The following is a 17,964-nucleotide window of genomic DNA, read 5'->3' on the forward strand; positions in this document are numbered from 1 at the left end:
CTTTTTAAAATCCAAAACTTTATTCCAGCAACCTGATGATCCTGTTCATGAAAGACTTACTTCACTCATATTAGGGCTAATAACTTTGCTTGTAACTTCAGTCCTTTTATATCCATGCTGAGCAATATATTTTGTTGACAGTAGACTACCTAGAGAAGACGTCAGTTGTCCCATGTTCCCTTCCCAGGTGGCCATTTAGTGGGGACAGATTTGCTGAAAGCCTTGTCTGAGGGAGCCTCAGGTGCACAAGCAAAGGAGGTTTGCTTCTCTTTCTGGTACTTCCAACTCCATTCCTATTGGCTTTCCAAAGATGACAGCTCAGGGAGACAAATGCAAAGATGAAATGGAAATGCATCGATGAGAAATAGAGGCTCCCTCCTCTTTTCTCGGTCTCTTGCTGTCCACCCCTTATCCTCTTGAGCCTTTCCAGTAGCATGGAGGGAGAAAGGTGTAGCAAGTGAGAGATGTCAGGTTTGGCTCAAAAGCCTACCAGTTGTTGACTTTTAAGCTATGCATAATTTGTTGTTGTTCAGTCGTGTCCGACTCTTCGTGACCCCATGGACCAGAGCACGCCAGGCACTCCTGTCTTCCACTGCCACCCGCAGTTTGGTCAGATTCATGTTTGTAGCTTCGAGAACACTGTCTAACCATCTCGTCCTCTATCGTCCCCTTCTCCTTGTGCCCTCCATCTTTCCCAACATCAGGGTCTTTTCCAGGGAATCTTCTCTTCTCCTGAGGTGGCCAAAGTCTTGGAGCCTCAGCTTCAGTATCTGTCCTTCCAGTGAGCACTCAGGGCTGATTTCCTTAAGAATGGATGCATTTGATCTTCTTGCAGTCCATGGGACTCTCACGAGTTTCCTCCAGCACCATAATTCAAAAGCATCAATTCTTCGGCGATCAGCCTTCTTTAGGGTCCAGCTCTCACTTCCATACATCAATACTGGGAAAACCATAGCTTTTACTATACGGACCTTTGTTGGCAAGGTGATGTCTCTACTTTTTAAAATGCTGTCTAGGTTTGTCATTGCTTTCCTCCCAAGAAGCAGGCGTCTCTTAATTTCGTGGCTGCTGTCACCATCTGCAGTGATCATGGAGCCCAAGAAAGTAAAATCTCTCACTGCCTCCATTTCCTCCCCTTCTATTTGCCAGGAGGTGATGGGACCAGTGGCCATGATCTTCGTTTTTTTGATGTTGAGCTTCAGACCATATTTTGCGCTTTCCTCTTTCACCCTCAATAAAAGGTTTTTTAATTCCTCCTCACTTTCTGCCATCAAGGTTGTGTCATCTGCATATCTGAGGTTGTTGATATTTCTTCCAGCAATCTTAATTCCGGCTAGGGATTCATCCAGCCCAGCCTTTCGCATGATGAATTCTGCATATAAGTTAAATAAGCAGGGAGACAAAATACAGCCTTGTCGTACTCCTTTCCCAATTTTGAACCAATCAGTTGTTCCATATCCAGTTCTAACTGTAGCTTCTTGTCCCACATAGATATTTCTCAGGAGACAGATGAGGTGATCAGGCACACCCATTTCTTTAAGAACTTGCCATAGTTTGCTGTGGCCGACACAGTCAAAGGCTTTTGCATAGTCAATGAAGCAGAAGTAGATGTCTTTCTGGAACTCTCTAGCTTTCTCCATAATCCAGCGCATGTTTGCAATTTGGTCTCTGGTTCCTCTGCCTCTTCTAAATCCAGCTTGCACTTCTGGGAGTTTTCGGTCCACATACTGCTTGAGCCTTCCTTGAAGAATTTTAAGCATAACCTTGCTAGCGTGTGAAATGAGTGCAATTGTGCGGTAGTTGGAGCATTCTTTAGCACTGCCCTTCTTTGGGATTGGGATGTAGACTGACCTTCTCCAATCCTCTGGCCACTGCTGAGTTTTCCAAACTTGCTGGCATATTGAGTGTAGCACCTTAACAGCATCATCTTTTAAAATTTTAAGTAGTTCAGCTGGAATACCATCACTTCCACTGGCCTTGTTATTTGCAATGCTTTCCAAGGCCCATTTGACTTCACTCTCCAGGATGTCTGGCTCAAGGTCAGCAACCACACTACCTGGGGTGTACGAGACATCCATATCTTTCTGGTATAATTCCTCTGTGTATTCTTGCCACCTCTTCTTGATGTCTTCTGCTTCTGTTAGGTTCTTACCACTTTTGTCCTTTATTATGGTAATCTTTGAACGAAATGTTCCTTTCATATCTCTAATTTTCTTGAACAGATCTCTGGTTCTTCCCATTCTGTTGTTTTCCTCCATTTCTTTGCATTGCTCATTTAAGAAGGCCTTCTTGTCTCTCCTTGCTATTTTTTGGAATTCTGCATTCAATTTCCTGTATCTTTCTCTATCTCCCTCGCATTTTGCTTGCCTTCTCTCCCCCGCTATTTGTAAGGCCTCATTGGACAGCCACTTTGCTTTCTTGCATTTCCTTTTCATTGGGATGGTTTTCGTTGCTGCCTCCTGTATAATGTTTCGAGCCTCCACCCATAGTTCTTCAGGCACTCTGTCCAGCAAATCTAAATCCTTAAACCTGTTCCTCACTTCCACTGTGTATTCATAAGGGATTTGGTTTAGATTGTATCTTACCGGCCCAGTGGTTTTTCCTACTTCAGTTTAAGCTTGAATTTTGCTATAAGAAGCTGATGATCTGAGCCACAGTCAGCTCCAGGTCTTGTTTTTGCTGACTGTATAGAGCTTCTCCATCTTTGGCTGCAGAGAATATAATCAATCTGATTTCGATGCTGCCCATCTGGTGATGTCCATGTGTAGAGTCGTCTCTTGTGTTGTTGGAAAAGAGTGTTTGTGATGACCAGCTTGTTCTCTTGACAGAACTCTGTTAGCCTTTGCCCTGCTTCGTTTTGAATTCCAAGACCAAATTTGCCAGTTGTTCCTTTTATCTCTTGATTCCCTACTTTAGCATTCCAATCCCCTATAATGAGAAGAACATCCTTCTTTGGTGTCACTTCTATAAGGTGTTGTAAGTCTTCATAGAATTGGTCAATTTCAGTTTCTTCAGCACCAGTAGTTGGTGCATAAACTTGGATTATTGTTATGTTAAAAGGTCTGCCTTGGATTCGTATCGAGATCATTCTATCATTTTTGAGATTGCATCCCAGTACAGCTTTCGCCACTCTTTTGTTGACTATGAGGGCCACTCCATTTGTTTTGCGGGTTTCTTGCCCACAGTAGTAGATATGATGGTCATCCGAACTGAATTCGCCCATTCCCGTCCATTTTAGTTCACTGATGCCCAAGATGTCAATGTTTATTCTTGCCATCTCATTTTTGACCACATCCAACTTACCCAGGTTCATGGTTCTTACATTCCAGGTTCCTATGCAATATTTTTCTTTACAGCATTGGACTTTCCTTTCGCTTCCAGGCATATCCGCAACTGAGCGTCCTTTCGGCTTTGGCCCAGCCGCTTCATCAGCTCTGGATCTACTTGTACTTGTCCTCCGCTCTTCCCCAGTAGCATGTTGGACGCCTTCCGACCTGAGGGGCTCATCTTCCAGCGTCATAACTTTTATATACCTGTTGTCTTTGTCCATGGAGTTTTCTTGGCAGGGATACTGGAGTGGCTTGCTGGTTCCTGCTCCAGGTGGATCACGTTTGGTCAAAACTCTCCACTATGACCTGTTCATCTTGGGTGCCCTGCTCGGCATAGTTCATAGCTTCTCTGAGTTCTTCAAGCCCCTTCGCCACGGCAAGGCAGTGATCCATGAAGGGGATGCATAATTAGTATGGCGTATGTTTCAATATAATATTAAAAAAATGGATTGGAAGGTACTTTAACATGTGCTAGCTTCTCAGTGTTAGTAATGCAAGATACTTACCGCTCACCTAATTGTGTTTCTCCCATTTCATGCATGTCTCCATGTGAACATGTGCTAATGTGTTACATTGAGTAGTACAATAGTTCAAAATACCACCTGATTTGAAATTCCATTTTGCAGTGTAGCTCTCTGAGCAGAGAAGCTTCATCTTTCTCCATTTGTTCAGTCTCAGTACTGGTGAAAATAATTTGTCTAAGATAATAGACAGCAGTCCAGTCAGGCTAAATTACCACAATTTAAAACAGGTCTCAAGACCTTCCATGACCCCAGTTAATTTTATGGGAGGAAGCTGATTCTGTATTATCCTCATGGCTGTCTTGGAGCTCTGTTTGACACTCTTCCTGTGTTCACACACATTTTAAAGTGAAGATCTTCTAGACTGGAGTGGACTAGGGTGGTTACATGTAGTCAGAAACAGGTTATATTTATAATGCCTTTGGTTTGCTCAGTGTGATGTGCCTTGAGATAATGGTCTCTAAGACTTGCCCTTGGTGTGTTAAATACCAGTACTCTGCCTTTTAACGTGGTGGTGATCAGAGTGCCCCTGGTCATGTGCAGAATGCTTCTCCCATTGCTGCTGAATATAATTTCAAGGAGCATCTTCCCCCAGCACATCAGGGAGTGGTGAGAGTGAGGAGGCTTCAGAGGTAGAGCAGTCATCTGAGAAGGTTTAATGCCCCCTTTCTCAGAAATTATTAAATGGTTTTTACCTCCTCCCCCCGGAAGTAATTCCATTTGAAAAAGATAAGGTCCTAGAGAACTATTGCCAGTCAGTGCTAATGCTGGTGTTTGGGATTGCCTGTTGCCTTGGCATAAGACAGAGCCCACAAGAGCAAAACACAAATGGAAAAGACAATTGAAAAGGCTGAGAAGTTCTGCCCACCTCTCTCTAACTGTATGGAGTGCCAGTGGTGAGTATTCAGGGCTCTGTACCAGCTCAGAAGACTGCTCTTCTCCAGCACATGCTCATCTCTGAGCTGCCGAAAGGCATCAAACTGGTCCATGAGATGCAGAGCTGACCCCGAATCTCTCACTGTCAATGCCCTTGTGAAGAGATGCTTTTCTAGGCTCTACTTTAGACTGACCCTGTTAAACCTAAGGGCTTTTTATGACATTTTAAAGAGGCATGTCATTGGATGAGTGGCACTAGCTGTATTGTAGTAGCACTGTGACCCAGTCTTGTGCCAATATGCCTGATGGTCACAATCTGTGCACCTAAGGCAGTGGTGGTGAACCTTTTAGAGACCGAGTGCCCAAACTGCAACCCCAAACCCACTTATTTATCGCAAAGTTCCAACACAGCAATTTAACCTGAATACTGAGAGGGACGCGGGTGGCGCTGTGGGTTAAAACCACAGAGCCAAGGACTTGCCGATCAGAAGGTTGGTGGTTCAAATCCCCGCGATGGGGTGAGCTCCTGTTGCTCGGTCCCTGCTCCTGCCAACCTAGCAGTTCGAAAGCACGCCAGTGCAAGTAGATAAATAGGTACCACTGTGGCGGGAAGGTAAACGGTGTTTCCGTGCACTGCTCTGGTTCGCCAGAAGCGGCTTAGTCCTGCTGGCCACACAACCCGGAAGCTGTACGCCGGCTCCCTCAGCCAATAAAGCGAGATGAGCGCCACAACCCCAGAGTCAGCCACGACTGGACCTAATGGTCAGGGGTCCCTTTACTGAGGTTTTAGTTTAGAAAAAAACAGCTCATACATTAACACCTTTTGTCTTAAAAGAAAAACGGAGTAACAGAGCTTTCAATGATACAAACAACTTTTTATTGAAAGGTAAAAGTTTGCATTAAGATGATCCTAACAAAGTAAGGAAAGTAATCCCAAGTGCTTTCATTGACTTAAAATTATTTGGCAGAGAATTCCACACTTTAAGATTCCCCACTTTTAAGCTCCAGCCCGAGCAAGCAAGCATTCTTGGCATGGCCCTCTGAGCGCGTGCAGAGAGGTGCCCTCCCATCACACTGCCATTTCCTGAAAGGGCCCAAGGGCTGTCCCAAATGCTCGCCCCGCTCCCTTGCCCAGCCCTGACCAGCCCTTATGTAGGGTGTGTGAAGCCTCAACCTCCCAGCAGGAGGAGGAGGAAGGCGGCTGCTTGGAACTCTGGGCAGCCCACCAATGTGGCAGCGTGCCTCTGAACTCGTGCAGAGCGGTACACCCTCCCCATCCACAGCGGAGGCTCCCCAAGGGGAAACACACACCCTGGAGGTTGTAGCTCCGTTTTGCACCCCTCGATGCCCCATCTTGGGCACGTCTACTCGGACACAAGTGCCAGGATCCATGCCCAGCCTCTAAAAACAACATCACACCTGCATCACATATCCGAATGAAACCAATGCCTCACCCGGCCTTCCCTTTGCCCCTCCCTGGCCACAAGGCTGCCTTCTTGGTCTGGGCATCCCGTGCAGAGCGACTGAGCAAAAGGAGCCCTAAAGGCACTGCAGCAAACGGGCCAGTTTGGGGATTTCGGCTCTTTACTGTCCTGCTTGTGCAGCACCCGAAACTGAGGGCCCGCCAAAATCATTGCCAGTGCTATTTCGCAATCCGCTTGCAAAAAATACTAATTGTCACAATATGCTCTGGAAGCCTCAGGCCAAAGAATAGCTGAGACCCCCATTTGGGAGAGAGTCGGCACCCTGATGGACATCGCATCTCGCTCCTGCCGGGCAGTTTTCTATGCCGACCCGCTACGCACATGGTGCTCTGGCTGCCCAAGTTGAGCTGAGGACTCGACGCGCCACCTTCGCCTTCTGCCAGCTCTGTGCTGGGGCGACGGTGCGTGTGCCCGCAGAGAGGGCTCTGAGTGCCCCCTCTGGCAAGCATGCCATAGGTTCGCCACCACTGACCTAGCGTAACTTGCAGTATGAGGTCAGATCTATAAACTGCTACATATGAAGGTAACTTATATTGGTCCACCTCTCACTTCCATACATCACTACTGATGTAGTCCAGATATTATGAGACTCCAGCTCCCATCAGCTTCAGCCATCATGGCCAATGATCAAGGACAGTGGCATAGTGTGGGTTGCTGGTGCCCAGGGCGGGCAAGCCGCTGATGCCACTAGAGCACCCCCCACTGGAGCCAAGCTGTGCCATGCTGCACTGCCTGCCTGCCCACGCAGGGGGGAGTCCAGCCGGCTGACATGACCCTTGGCGGATAACCCCCCCCCCCACACACACCAGCAGAGAGGAGTGCTGGGCCGCGCTGTGCTGGGGTTGCCCCTTGCCTGCCTCCCTCTGTCCATGCCTGCTCACTGTGGGCCTTGGCTGCTCTGCCGCCTTCGCTAGGGCGGGGATCCCTGTGGAAGCTGGCGCCTGTCAGGGGGGCCTCAGCCTCCTATGCTACACCATTGATCAAGGATGGTGGGAACTGGGGCCCAACATCTGGAAGGCCCCCCTGGGTTGGCAGCCCTTGAGCTGGAGCATTTACAATGTTAAGGACGCTTTTCAGGAGCTGAACTGATGGGACCAAGCCAAAATAATGATCAGCTGGTTCTGCTTGGAGCTTAAATGTAAGAATGTGATCAAAATGTAAACCCTGTTTAAAACACATGACAGGTATGTGTTTTGTATTGATTATATGTGAGATGAACAACTGCAGTGGATTAGGGGTCTGAACACAGTGGGACATGAGTCACTGGGAATATCTCCTGTGCAAACACCAATGAAACACACACAATTTTTTTTTTATTGTATTTTTATCCATTTTTTAAGATTAGTACAGTGGTTCCTTGGTTTAAGAACAGTCCTGTTTAAGAACCATTCAGTTTAAGAACTCTGCAAAACCAGAAGTAGTGTCCCGGTTTGAGAACTTTACCTTGGCCTAATAACGGAAGCTGAATGGTGGAAGGGCACCAGCGGTGGGAGGCCTCATTAGGGAAAGCGCGCCTCGGTTTAAGAATGGTTTTGGTTTAAGAACGGACTTCCAGAAAGGATTAAGTTTGTAAACCGAGGTGCCACTGGTGTCTGTCTCCTGGAAACATGAGTTGGGCACTGTTCTCAGACTTATAAACTAAAAGACAAAAAATGCACAAGGAGAAGAGTCAAGAGGAAAGGTAACCATAAAGCAAGCATTTAAATCTAGCTGGGACGGGGCCAATCTCCCTTTTCCGATGGGCTCACACAGGAGACGACCTCAGTGGGTTGAGCCTCAGCCTCTTTCATCCTGGGCAAAAAGGCCTAATCACTCGGCTGTCTGTCCTTTTTCTGCAGGACTTGGAGAATGACTACAAATGCACCTGCCCTCAAGGTTTCTACGGCAAGAACTGCGAAGTCAGTGCTATGACCTGCGCCGATGGGCCTTGTTTCAATGGCGGGACCTGTGTGGAGAAACGGATTGGCGGCTACACTTGCCAATGCCCCATGAATTACCATGGTTCCAACTGTGAGAAGAAGATAGACCGGTGCAGTAATAACCCGTGTTTGAACAGTAAGTGTTCCTTTCCTCTCCGCAGTGTTTCATTGCACTAATTAAAGGTAAAGGGTAAAGGGACCCCTGACCGTTAGGTCTAGTCACGGGCGACTCTGGGGTTGCGTCGCTCATCTCGCTTTATTGGCCGAGGAAGCCGGCGTACAGCTTCTGGGTCATGTGGCCAGCATGACTAAGCTGCTTCTGGCAAACCGGAGCAGCGCACGGAAATGCCGTTTACCTTTCCGCCGGAGCGGTACCTATTGATCTACTTGCACTCTGACGTGCTTTTGAACTGCTAGGTTGGCAGGAGCAGGGACCTAGCAACAGGAGCTCACCCCGTCGCGGGGATTTCGAACCGCCGACCTTCTAATCAGCAAGTCCTAGACTCTGTGGTTTAACCCACAGCGCCACCCACGTCCCTACACTAATTATGGCGATCCTAATTTGGATTTTGAGTATCACAAATGCAGTAGGGTGTTTTTTTAAGCACATAGTTTTAAGAGGTGAATCTTGCTGTGTCTTAAGCAAGGCTTCATTTATCTAGCACAGAAGACTACAGCAGTTGTAAGGTTTTAAAGAATGTCCAGAAGTCTAGGTTCCACAAAACCTTGCAGGGTACCTTAGGAGGGACATGTAATGGTAAATCACTTTATATTTGGGTAGACATTTCCCATATCTGCATACTATTGTGTCAAAAGTGTCCGTAGCTTTTTGGTACAGAAACCCTAGTGAAGTAGTTTGCAGTTAAGACAGTATTTGTTAATTTATTGTTAAAAGGCGATTCGCTCTTGGGATAAGCTTTTCAAGGCTATCCTGCTAGATTACCAAAATGTATGTTGAGGCTCCCTAAAGGTAAAGGTATCCCCTGACCATTAGGTCCAGTCGCAGACAACTCTGGGGTTGTGGCGCTCATCTCACTCTATAGGCTGAGGGAGCCGGTGTTTGTCCGCAGACAGCTTCTGGATCATGTGGCCAGCATGACTTAAGTGGTGAACCAGAGCAGCACACGGAAACGCCGTTTACCTTCCCGCCGGAGCGGTACCTATTTATCTACTTGCACTTTGACGTGCTTTCGAACTGCTAGGTTGGCAGGAGCAGGGTCCAAGCAACGGGAGCTCACCCCATCGCGGGGATTCAAATTGCCGACCTTCTGTTCGGCAAGCCCTAGGCTCCGTGGTTTATCCCACAGCGCCACCCGCGTCCCTAGGCTCCCTAGGAAGGGTTAAAGTTTGCTTGCATTCTCCCTGCCAAATGCTGTTGGATCATGGCTCCAGTTAGCCCGGGCAATATGGCCAATGGTCAGGGCTGATGGGAGTTGTAGTCCAACTATGTCTGGCGTATACCACCTTGGCTACCCCTGATCTGCACTATGCCTCTTGATCTCCTCCTCCCCAGTATATAAGCAGTGACGTTTTCCCCAGGGACAGAGTGAGCATGTGGCAGGGTACCCTAATGCATCCTGCAGTATAGCTGCAAGTTGTGATCTCAGAGGCTTCCTTTCTTACCCAGAAACACAGACTTAGTCCTGAACTCTGACAAAGGGAGGAGGGCAGAGTGTCAATGTTAATTAAAACTCCCATGCAAAGGCAACAACAGAATATTCAGTTCTCACATGGTGAATTTCACTGGGAGGAAACTGACTTTGCTGATGTGTATAGTACTGCTTGCATAGCATCCCAAAAGACTGACTAGTGCATGCTAGTAACATTCATACTACACATTGTGAATAATAATAATAATAATAATAATAATAATAATAATAATAATAATATATTATTTATACCTTGCCCATCTGGCTGGGTTTCCCCAGCCACTCTGGGTGGCTTCCAACAGAATATTAAAATACAATAACCTATTAAACATTAAAAGCTTCCCTAAACAGGGCTGCCTTCAGATGTCTTCTAAAAGTCTGGTAGTTGTTCTTCTCTTTGACATCTGGTGGGAGGGCATTCCACAGGGCGGGTGCCACCACCGAGAAGGCCCTCTGCAGCCTGGTTCCCTGCAACCTCACTTCTCGCAGAGAGGGAACCACCAGAAGGCCTTCGGCGCTGGACCTCAGTGTCTGAGCAGAACGATGGGGGTGGAGATGCTCTTTCAGGGATACTGGGCTGAGGCTGTTTAGGGCTTTAAAGGTCAGCACCAACACTTTGTGCTAGGAAACGTACTGGGAGCCAGTGTAGGTCTTTCAAGACTGGTATTATATGGTCTCGGCGGCATAACATCCATGACAGCAGTGATTGTATTACAGGGACCAACCCAAGGCTCTGAGTTGCCCCACTCAAATCTAGACTTGGAAGATTTATTCTGCAGCCAAGTGCCTTGAGGTTGGTTGTTAGAGCTGAAGCTTTGAGCAGAAAGCTGGAGCTGGAAGTCCAGTGAGCAGATGCTGCCTCTTGGTTGAATTCTCTATTGAAACTCTATATCGTCCCCTTCTCCTTGTGCCCTCCATCTTTCCCAACACCAGGGTCTTTTCCAGGGAGTCTTCTCTTCTCATGAGGTGGCCACAGTCTTGGAGCCTCAGCTTCAGGATCTGTCCTTCCAGTGAGCACTCAGGGCTGATTTCCTTCAGAATGGAGAGGTTTGAGCGGTAGTGTCAACCTAGTTGGTGAAGTGCACCCAGGATTGCCCGCCAGCCACGCCCCTCTGGGCCACTTTGCTCTCCCAATCGCCTCCTCTCTGGCACCTGCTCTTCGGCTCCCACTCCCCTTCAGGTTAGTGCAGGTCGGGGACTACGGTTGTCCTGAGAAAGTGCACGAGAGGAGACTACTTTTGCTAAAGGCCGCAGTGAGTCATGGGGATGGGTGACTCATGGGCAGGCCGTGCCGTGGGGATCGGGGGTAGGGAGATGTGGGCAGTCTGGCGCATGGGGATTTGGGGTTGGAGGGCAGGCGTGCTCGCTGGTGGTGGAGGATAGGGGTTAGGGAGACACACAGCAAGTTGGATAGGATAGATAAAACTTTATTCTCATTAGCCAATGGCCACAGCAACAGTAAAACATTACAGTATACACAGAGAAGGGAATTTGATATAAGAGCACAATTTAAAGTCCTGAATCAGCAGTCAGTTAGTGGCCCTTACTCTGATTGCCCCTGCTATGAACCCAGCGACCTTTGCTGATATCTGCTCATTTTGATCTGATAGAAGAAAGGACATGGTGGCAGTGGCTGAGTGCCCTGGGATGGTTAGTATGAGTGGGGTGATGATCTCGTTCCTCGGGTCTTTGTAGAGAGCGCAAGACAGGAGGACGTGGGCCGCTGTTTCGGTGCTGCCATCTCCACAGGGGCAAAGATGTTTCTCAGGCGGGATCTTTTGGAATCGACCCTCCAGTACCGCAGATGGCAAAACATCCGGTCTTGCAAGTGTAAAAGCATGTCTGTATTTTGGGATAACAAGTTTGTGCAGATACGGGGCCAGAGAATCAAAATGGAGAGGTGGAAAATGAGCAGCAAGTTGGGTTGTGAGGATGGGGCTTAAGGAGACACGGGTGAGGGTTGGGTCATGGGGATCTGGGTTAGGAAAGCACATGCATAGGCTGGGTCGTGGGGAAGGGGGTTAGGGAGATGTGTATAAGCTGGGTTGTGGGGATGAGAGTATGTGCAGGCAGACACGTGTATAGGCTGGGTTGTGGGGAAGGGGGCATGGAAGGCCTGCATGTAGACTGGGCCATGGGGGTGAGGGAGATCCATGCGTAGGCTGGGTTGTAGGGACAAGGATTAGCGATATTGACCATCTCTTTAGCCAAAAGGAGGCCCATACTTCCCACTGAAATACTTGTAAGTTTATTAAAATTGTTCTTCATTATAATTACTTCCTGTTTTTCGTGCACTACAAATAAATTACCGTACTTTTCGCTCCATAAGATGCACCTGACCATAAGACGCACCTAGTTTTTAGAAGAGGAAAACAAGAAAAAAAATATTCTGAATGAAACAGCGGATGTATGATTTTTGTGGTTCATGCTGTGGCCACAGACGTGTGATTTGATGGTGAGTTTGGGGTAGTCCAATGCAAAAATCCTGAGAATCCATGTGGATCCGTGCTTTGTAACAATGTTTTTGCGCCATTTTGGTTCCAGGAAACAGTGGATGCATGATTTTTTTGGTGCAGGCTGTAGCCATGGACATGCTATGTGATCTGGTGGTGAATTTGGGGTGACCCAGTGCAAAAATCCTGAGGATCCATGGGCTTTTACCTCCCCCCTCCCAGGCAGCCTCCTTTATTGCTAGCGTCCCTCATCTCCCTCCCAATCGCTTGCCGATCAGCTGCTTCCTTTCAACACTCCCTTCCCTCTTTCTAAAAAAAGAAGAAGCATGATCTGCTTTTCTCCCCTGGGCAATTCGGCTCCAGGGACCACGCATTCACTCCATAAGACGCACAGACATTTCCCCTTACTTTTTAGGAGGAAAAAAGTGCGTCTTATGGAGCAAAAAATATGTTATGTGAAGTGTGCATAGGAATTTGTTCATATTTTTTTCAAACTTATAGTCTGGCCCCGACTGTGTCTGAGGGTCAGTGAAATGGCCTCCTGTTTAAAAAGTTTGAGGACCCCTGCCCTTGATTGACGCAGAGGCATTTAAACTTCCTTAGCTTAAATCACTGAATTACATCACCAAGAAAAACAAATAAATGTTCCAGTCTATCATCCATATATTTCCTGAACAAGCTACTAATGGACTGCTATTATAAATAAAGCATATGGTCTATGAACACAATCATACAAGCCCATGTGCTTTTTGCACTATGGATCTGGCCACAGAACATTTGTGAAATTAAGCCATTATGGTTCTCTGTGCAGTAAGCAATTGTGCAAATAAACCACAAACAACTTACTATTTGAAATACTTGTGCTTAATTTTCCAGAAGCAAGCGTAGGTAATTAGTGGATAGGTAAAAGAGGTAAAGGTAAAGAACCCCTGGACGGTTAAGTCCAGTGAAAGGTGACTACGGGGTGCAGTGCTCATCTTGCTTTCAGGCCGAGGGAGCCGGCGTTTGTCCACAGACAGCTTTCTGGGTCATGTGGCAAGCAGGACTCAACCATTTCTGGCGCAACTGAACACCATGACGGAAACCAGAGTGCACGGAAATCCCCGTCACGGGGATTTGAACTGCCGACCTTCCGATCGGCAAGCCCAGGAGGCTCAGTGGTTTAGAGCACAGCGCCACCCATGTCCCTGTTAGTGGGTAGAAGAGCAGCATGGAAAGATGATGTCCAAACTGTTTGCTTGGCAGTACCTATATATTGCTGACCTATACATGATATTAGGACGCAGGTGGCGCTGTGGGTTAAACCACTGAGCCTAGGACTTGCCAATCAGAAGGTCGGCGGTTCGAATCCCCGTGACGGGGTGAGCTCCCGTTGCTCGGTCCTTGCTCCTGCCAACCTAGCAGTTGAAAGCACGTCAAAGTGCAAGTAGATAAATAGGTACCACTCCGGCGGGAAGGTAAACGGCGTTTCCGTGCGCTGCTCTGGTTCTCCAGAAGCGGCTTAGTCATGCTGGCCACATGACCCGGAAGCTGTATGCCGGCTCCCTCGGCCAGTAAAGCGCGATGAGCGCCGCAACCCCAGAGTCGGTCACGACTGGACCTAATGGTCAGGGGTCCCTTTCCCTGTTATACATGTTCATTTGCAAAGAAAAGTAGGCCTTAACTGGGTGGCTGCATCCAGACATCACAATGACTCAGTGTGAAAGAAATGAGGCTCTTTTTCCTTTCTTTTGCATGTGCCCCCTCTTCTTCTCAAGGGTGGCCATGAAGACAGAGAAGTTTCACTTCTATTATTGATTAACTGAAGTTTGATATTATGTCCAAAGCCTGAACTGTAATTAATTTTAATAAGCGTTTGTTGAAAGAAACCCGCAACGTAAATCAGTTTGCAGTTGGCTTGTTCCAACAAAATGTACTTGTCAGAGAGTTGTGGATTTGGTTTTAAAGAGCCTACGATGTATTGCATTTGATTCTTTTCAGTTTAGATTTCTTTCTTTAAAAAAACACATTTTTAAAAGCACACTTAATATGGTTAACAAATCAGGTGCAGGTTTTCTTAATCACAGATGTTTAACCTCCCTTGCTCTGGACAGACAGGGCCTGGTAGTAGTAGTAAATAATAATAATAATAATAATAATAATAATAATAATAATAATAATAATAATAATTTATTTGTACCCCGCCCATGTTATAAGGTAGGGGTCCTCAAACTTTTTCAGCAGGGGGCCAGTCCACTGTCCCTCAGACCTTGTGGGGGGCCGGTCTATATTTTTTGGGGGGGGAATGAATGAGGGACGATGAGCGGCGCATGAAAGGGCTCCGGAGAGGGGCTGCTTCAAATGGTGGCAACTCAAGAGGGGCGCTCAGCCAAACGCGGCCCCTGTGTCTTGCCAGTGGCAGGGGCTGGCGGCGGGACGATGAGCTGTGCACCAACAAAGCCCAGTCCCCTTCCTCCTCTAGGCAGGGCGGAGAGAAGCCAAGAGGAGGCAGGGAGGAGGCGCCACCGCCGTGTGAGGGAGAGGGAAAGAACATGCAAGCTGGCAGCGATTCTTGGACCGTCCGCGGGCCGGGTTTAGAAGGCAGTTGGGCCTGATCCGGCCCACAGACCTTAGTTTGCTGACCCATGGAGTCGTAGATCATGGTGTTTGTCCTTCCAGCTTTGAGTCCAAGTCTCTTAGCTTGCATAAGGGCTTGCATAACCCACTTTTATTATGCATCTCTTCCTTTCTTTTGGTGATCCCTCGTAGCCGAGTAAGATTGTCTTCCACAAACACGGTTTTAACAGTGAGTCCCTAAGAGACTGTGGAGGCCAATTCTGGATCCACACGTCCTTCCACAGTGGGGACATTGGTTTCTGGGCAGGAGTTGATCCCGGTGTGGATTTGCCAAGCGCACCTTCCTCTTAGCACGTTTCTCCCTTGCGTCCTGAGTTTGAGTGTCTTCAAAGCCCATGACACCTTTGGTCAAGGCTGTTCTCCAACTGGAGCACTCGCAGGCCAGTGTTTCCCAGTTGTCGGTGTTTATACCACATTTTTTAGACTTGCCTTGAGACAGTCTTTAAAACTCTCTTGTTGACCACCAGCATTACGCTTTCCATTTTTAAGTTTGGAATAGAGTAGTTGCTTTGGAAGACAATCGTCAGGCATCCGCACAACATGACCAGTCCAACGAAGTTGATGTTGAAGAATCATCGCTTCAACACTGATGATCTTTGCTTCATCCAGTACACTGGCATTAGTTCTCCTGTTATAAGTTTGCCTTCCAGTACACTGGTATTATTTCAGTAGCTATATGCATCTCTTAGCCCCCTCATCACTGGGATATAATTTAAGAGTGCAGGAACATCAGCAGGTATCAATGATATAACCAATACAATGTTAATATGAACAATCATTTCTGACCACAAAGGAAGTCCCACAGAAGCAGCACACATCATGAGCCTTCCATCTCTCTGGGCTAGCCAATTCCTTCCTATAAATGACTCCAGTATACACGAAACATCAGCTCTTGTTGAATCAGTTTCAGTTTTAAGAAACACTGCATAATATAGCTGCTGAAGCAACTTTTCATTGATTAGGAAGAAATAGAACACACAAACTCTCTAGTCCATGTATCTTTAAGATCCTGAACATTGTACAGTGGTGCCCCGCAAGACAAATGCCTCGCAAGACGGAAAACCCGCTAGACGAAAGGGTTTTCCATTTTGGAGGTGCTTCGCAAAACGAATTTGCTATGGGCTTGCTTCGCAAGACGAAAATGTCTTGCGAGTTCCTGCGGGGTTTTTTTCCTCCCCCCCCCCTTTTTCCCAAGCCGCTAAGCCGCTTAACAGCTGATCTGCTAAGCCGCTTAACAGCTGATCCGCTAAGCCGCTGATCCGCTAAGCCCGCTAAGCCGCTAATAGCGCTAATCCGCTAAGCCGCTAATGGGCTTGCTTTGCAAGACGAAAAAAACCGCAAGATGAAGAGACTCGCGGAACGGATTCTTTTCGTCTTGCGAGGCACCACTGTATTTACAATGTTTCGATAAACAACTGCGATGGATTTAGTTTTCTGCAAAGATTATACCTCCCCTCCAGCAATATAAGAGATGCAGAGGCATCAAAATTAGACACCAAAAAGTGCTGTAGTTGAAGATAGTGCCACTCAGTACTAGTGAGAAAGTGGAATCTAGTCTGCAAACTTGAAAATGGCGAAAAAATACCCATCTCATCCTTTTAAGTGGTCTGACATTTAAACCCTGCTACCAGCCACTACTTCCACAAAAAGGACTGCTTCTACATTTCAAATCTGGATTACTCCATGGAGTTAATTAGCGTGAGTATGTGGAGCAAAGTGCAACTGATGAGACATTATATTCTATGCCTCCCTAGCCATTGTCAATGCAGGTGGATATGGAGCCAGCATGCTGTATAGGTTAGAGTAGGCTTCCTCAACCTTGGCCCTCCAGATGTTTTTGGCCTACAACTCCCATGATCCCTAGCTAGCAGGACCAGTGGTCAGGGATTATGAGAATTGTAGTCTCAAAACATCTGGAGGGCCGAGGTTGAGGAAGCCTGGGTTAGAGTGTTGGACCAGCATGGAAGGCATATTGAGAGAATATGGGTAACAACAGTGACCTTACTGTGGGTGTCTGCTGTAGACCTCCAGGCCAGACTGAAGACTTGGATGATGCCTTCCTACAGCAGATTATGAATAGTTTAAAAAGAGAGAGATAGTAGTCATGGGAGACTTCACCTTCCCCAATAACTACCAGCATGAGTTTGACCAAACTGCGGGAGGCAGTGGAAGACAGGAGTGCCTGGCGTGCTCTGGTCCAGGGGGTCACAAAGAGGCGGACATGACTAAACGACTAAACAACAACAACTGGAATTCAAAATCTGCCAATAATGTAAGGTCCAACAAATTCCTCCATTGCCTTGCTGACAATTTCATTTCCCAGAAGGTGGAAGAAGCCACAAGGGCATTGTCTATCAGGGACCAGGTCTTCACCAACAGGGAGGACTAATCGATGAAGCAGACATTAGGGCTGGGCGATATCTGGTTTTCAATACCATGATATATCACCAGGTAAACATCATGATATATTGATATATCACAATATCTGAAATAAGGAAGGAACTATCTAGAGGTGAACAGCACAATGTCCTGGCAACTGCTATTACTTAGGGGTCTAAAACAGCAGTCCCAGATTATTTCTATTCACTATGACTCATTGCCACACTTTGTACAGTGGTACCCCGCAAGACGAATGCCTCGTAAGACGAAAAACTCGCTAGACGAAAGGGTTTTCCGTTTTCTGAGTTGCTTCGCAAGATGAGATTTGAGAAGGGCATTTATAAGAAAAAGAAGAAAGGGGAAATCACAAAGGAGGAGTATACACAAGTATGCAAGGAGAAGGTTAGGTGGGCTAAAGCTCAGAATGAGCTGAGGCTTGCAAGGGAGGTTAAAATAGCCAAGGTTAAAAATAACATTGGCTATCTTTGAAGTAAGACATAGAACAAGCAAGTAGTACAGTGGTGCCTCGCAAGACGAAATTAATCCAAAAACAAACAAGATGAATTTTAACAGGGAGAAATGTAAAGTATTGCACTTGGGCAAAAAAAATGAGAGGCACAAATACAAGATGGGTGACACCTGGCTTGAGAGCAGTACGTGTGAAAAGGATCTAGGAGTCTTGGTTGACCACAAACTTGACATGAGCCAACAGTGTGACGCGGCAGCTAAAAAAGCCAA

The 17,964-nt window shown here is 47.1% G+C and overlaps 1 protein-coding gene across 3 annotated transcripts in view; it reads left to right on the forward strand.

Moving 5' to 3' along the window:
- Positions 1 to 17,964, forward strand: part of DLL3 (delta like canonical Notch ligand 3) — a 169,173-nt gene that overhangs the window by 56,087 nt on the left and 95,122 nt on the right. For all 3 annotated transcript variants that reach the window (XM_083455240.1, XM_083455241.1, XM_083455242.1), the window contains one exon: positions 8,049 to 8,265. In XM_083455240.1, coding sequence (XP_083311366.1) covers positions 8,049 to 8,265 — 217 coding nt within the window. The remainder of the gene's footprint in view (positions 1 to 8,048; positions 8,266 to 17,964) is intronic.

This window comes from Podarcis tiliguerta (assembly GCF_965153285.1).
Source record: "Podarcis tiliguerta genome assembly, chromosome: 8".
NCBI classification, from domain to species: Eukaryota; Metazoa; Chordata; class Lepidosauria; order Squamata; family Lacertidae; genus Podarcis; species Podarcis tiliguerta.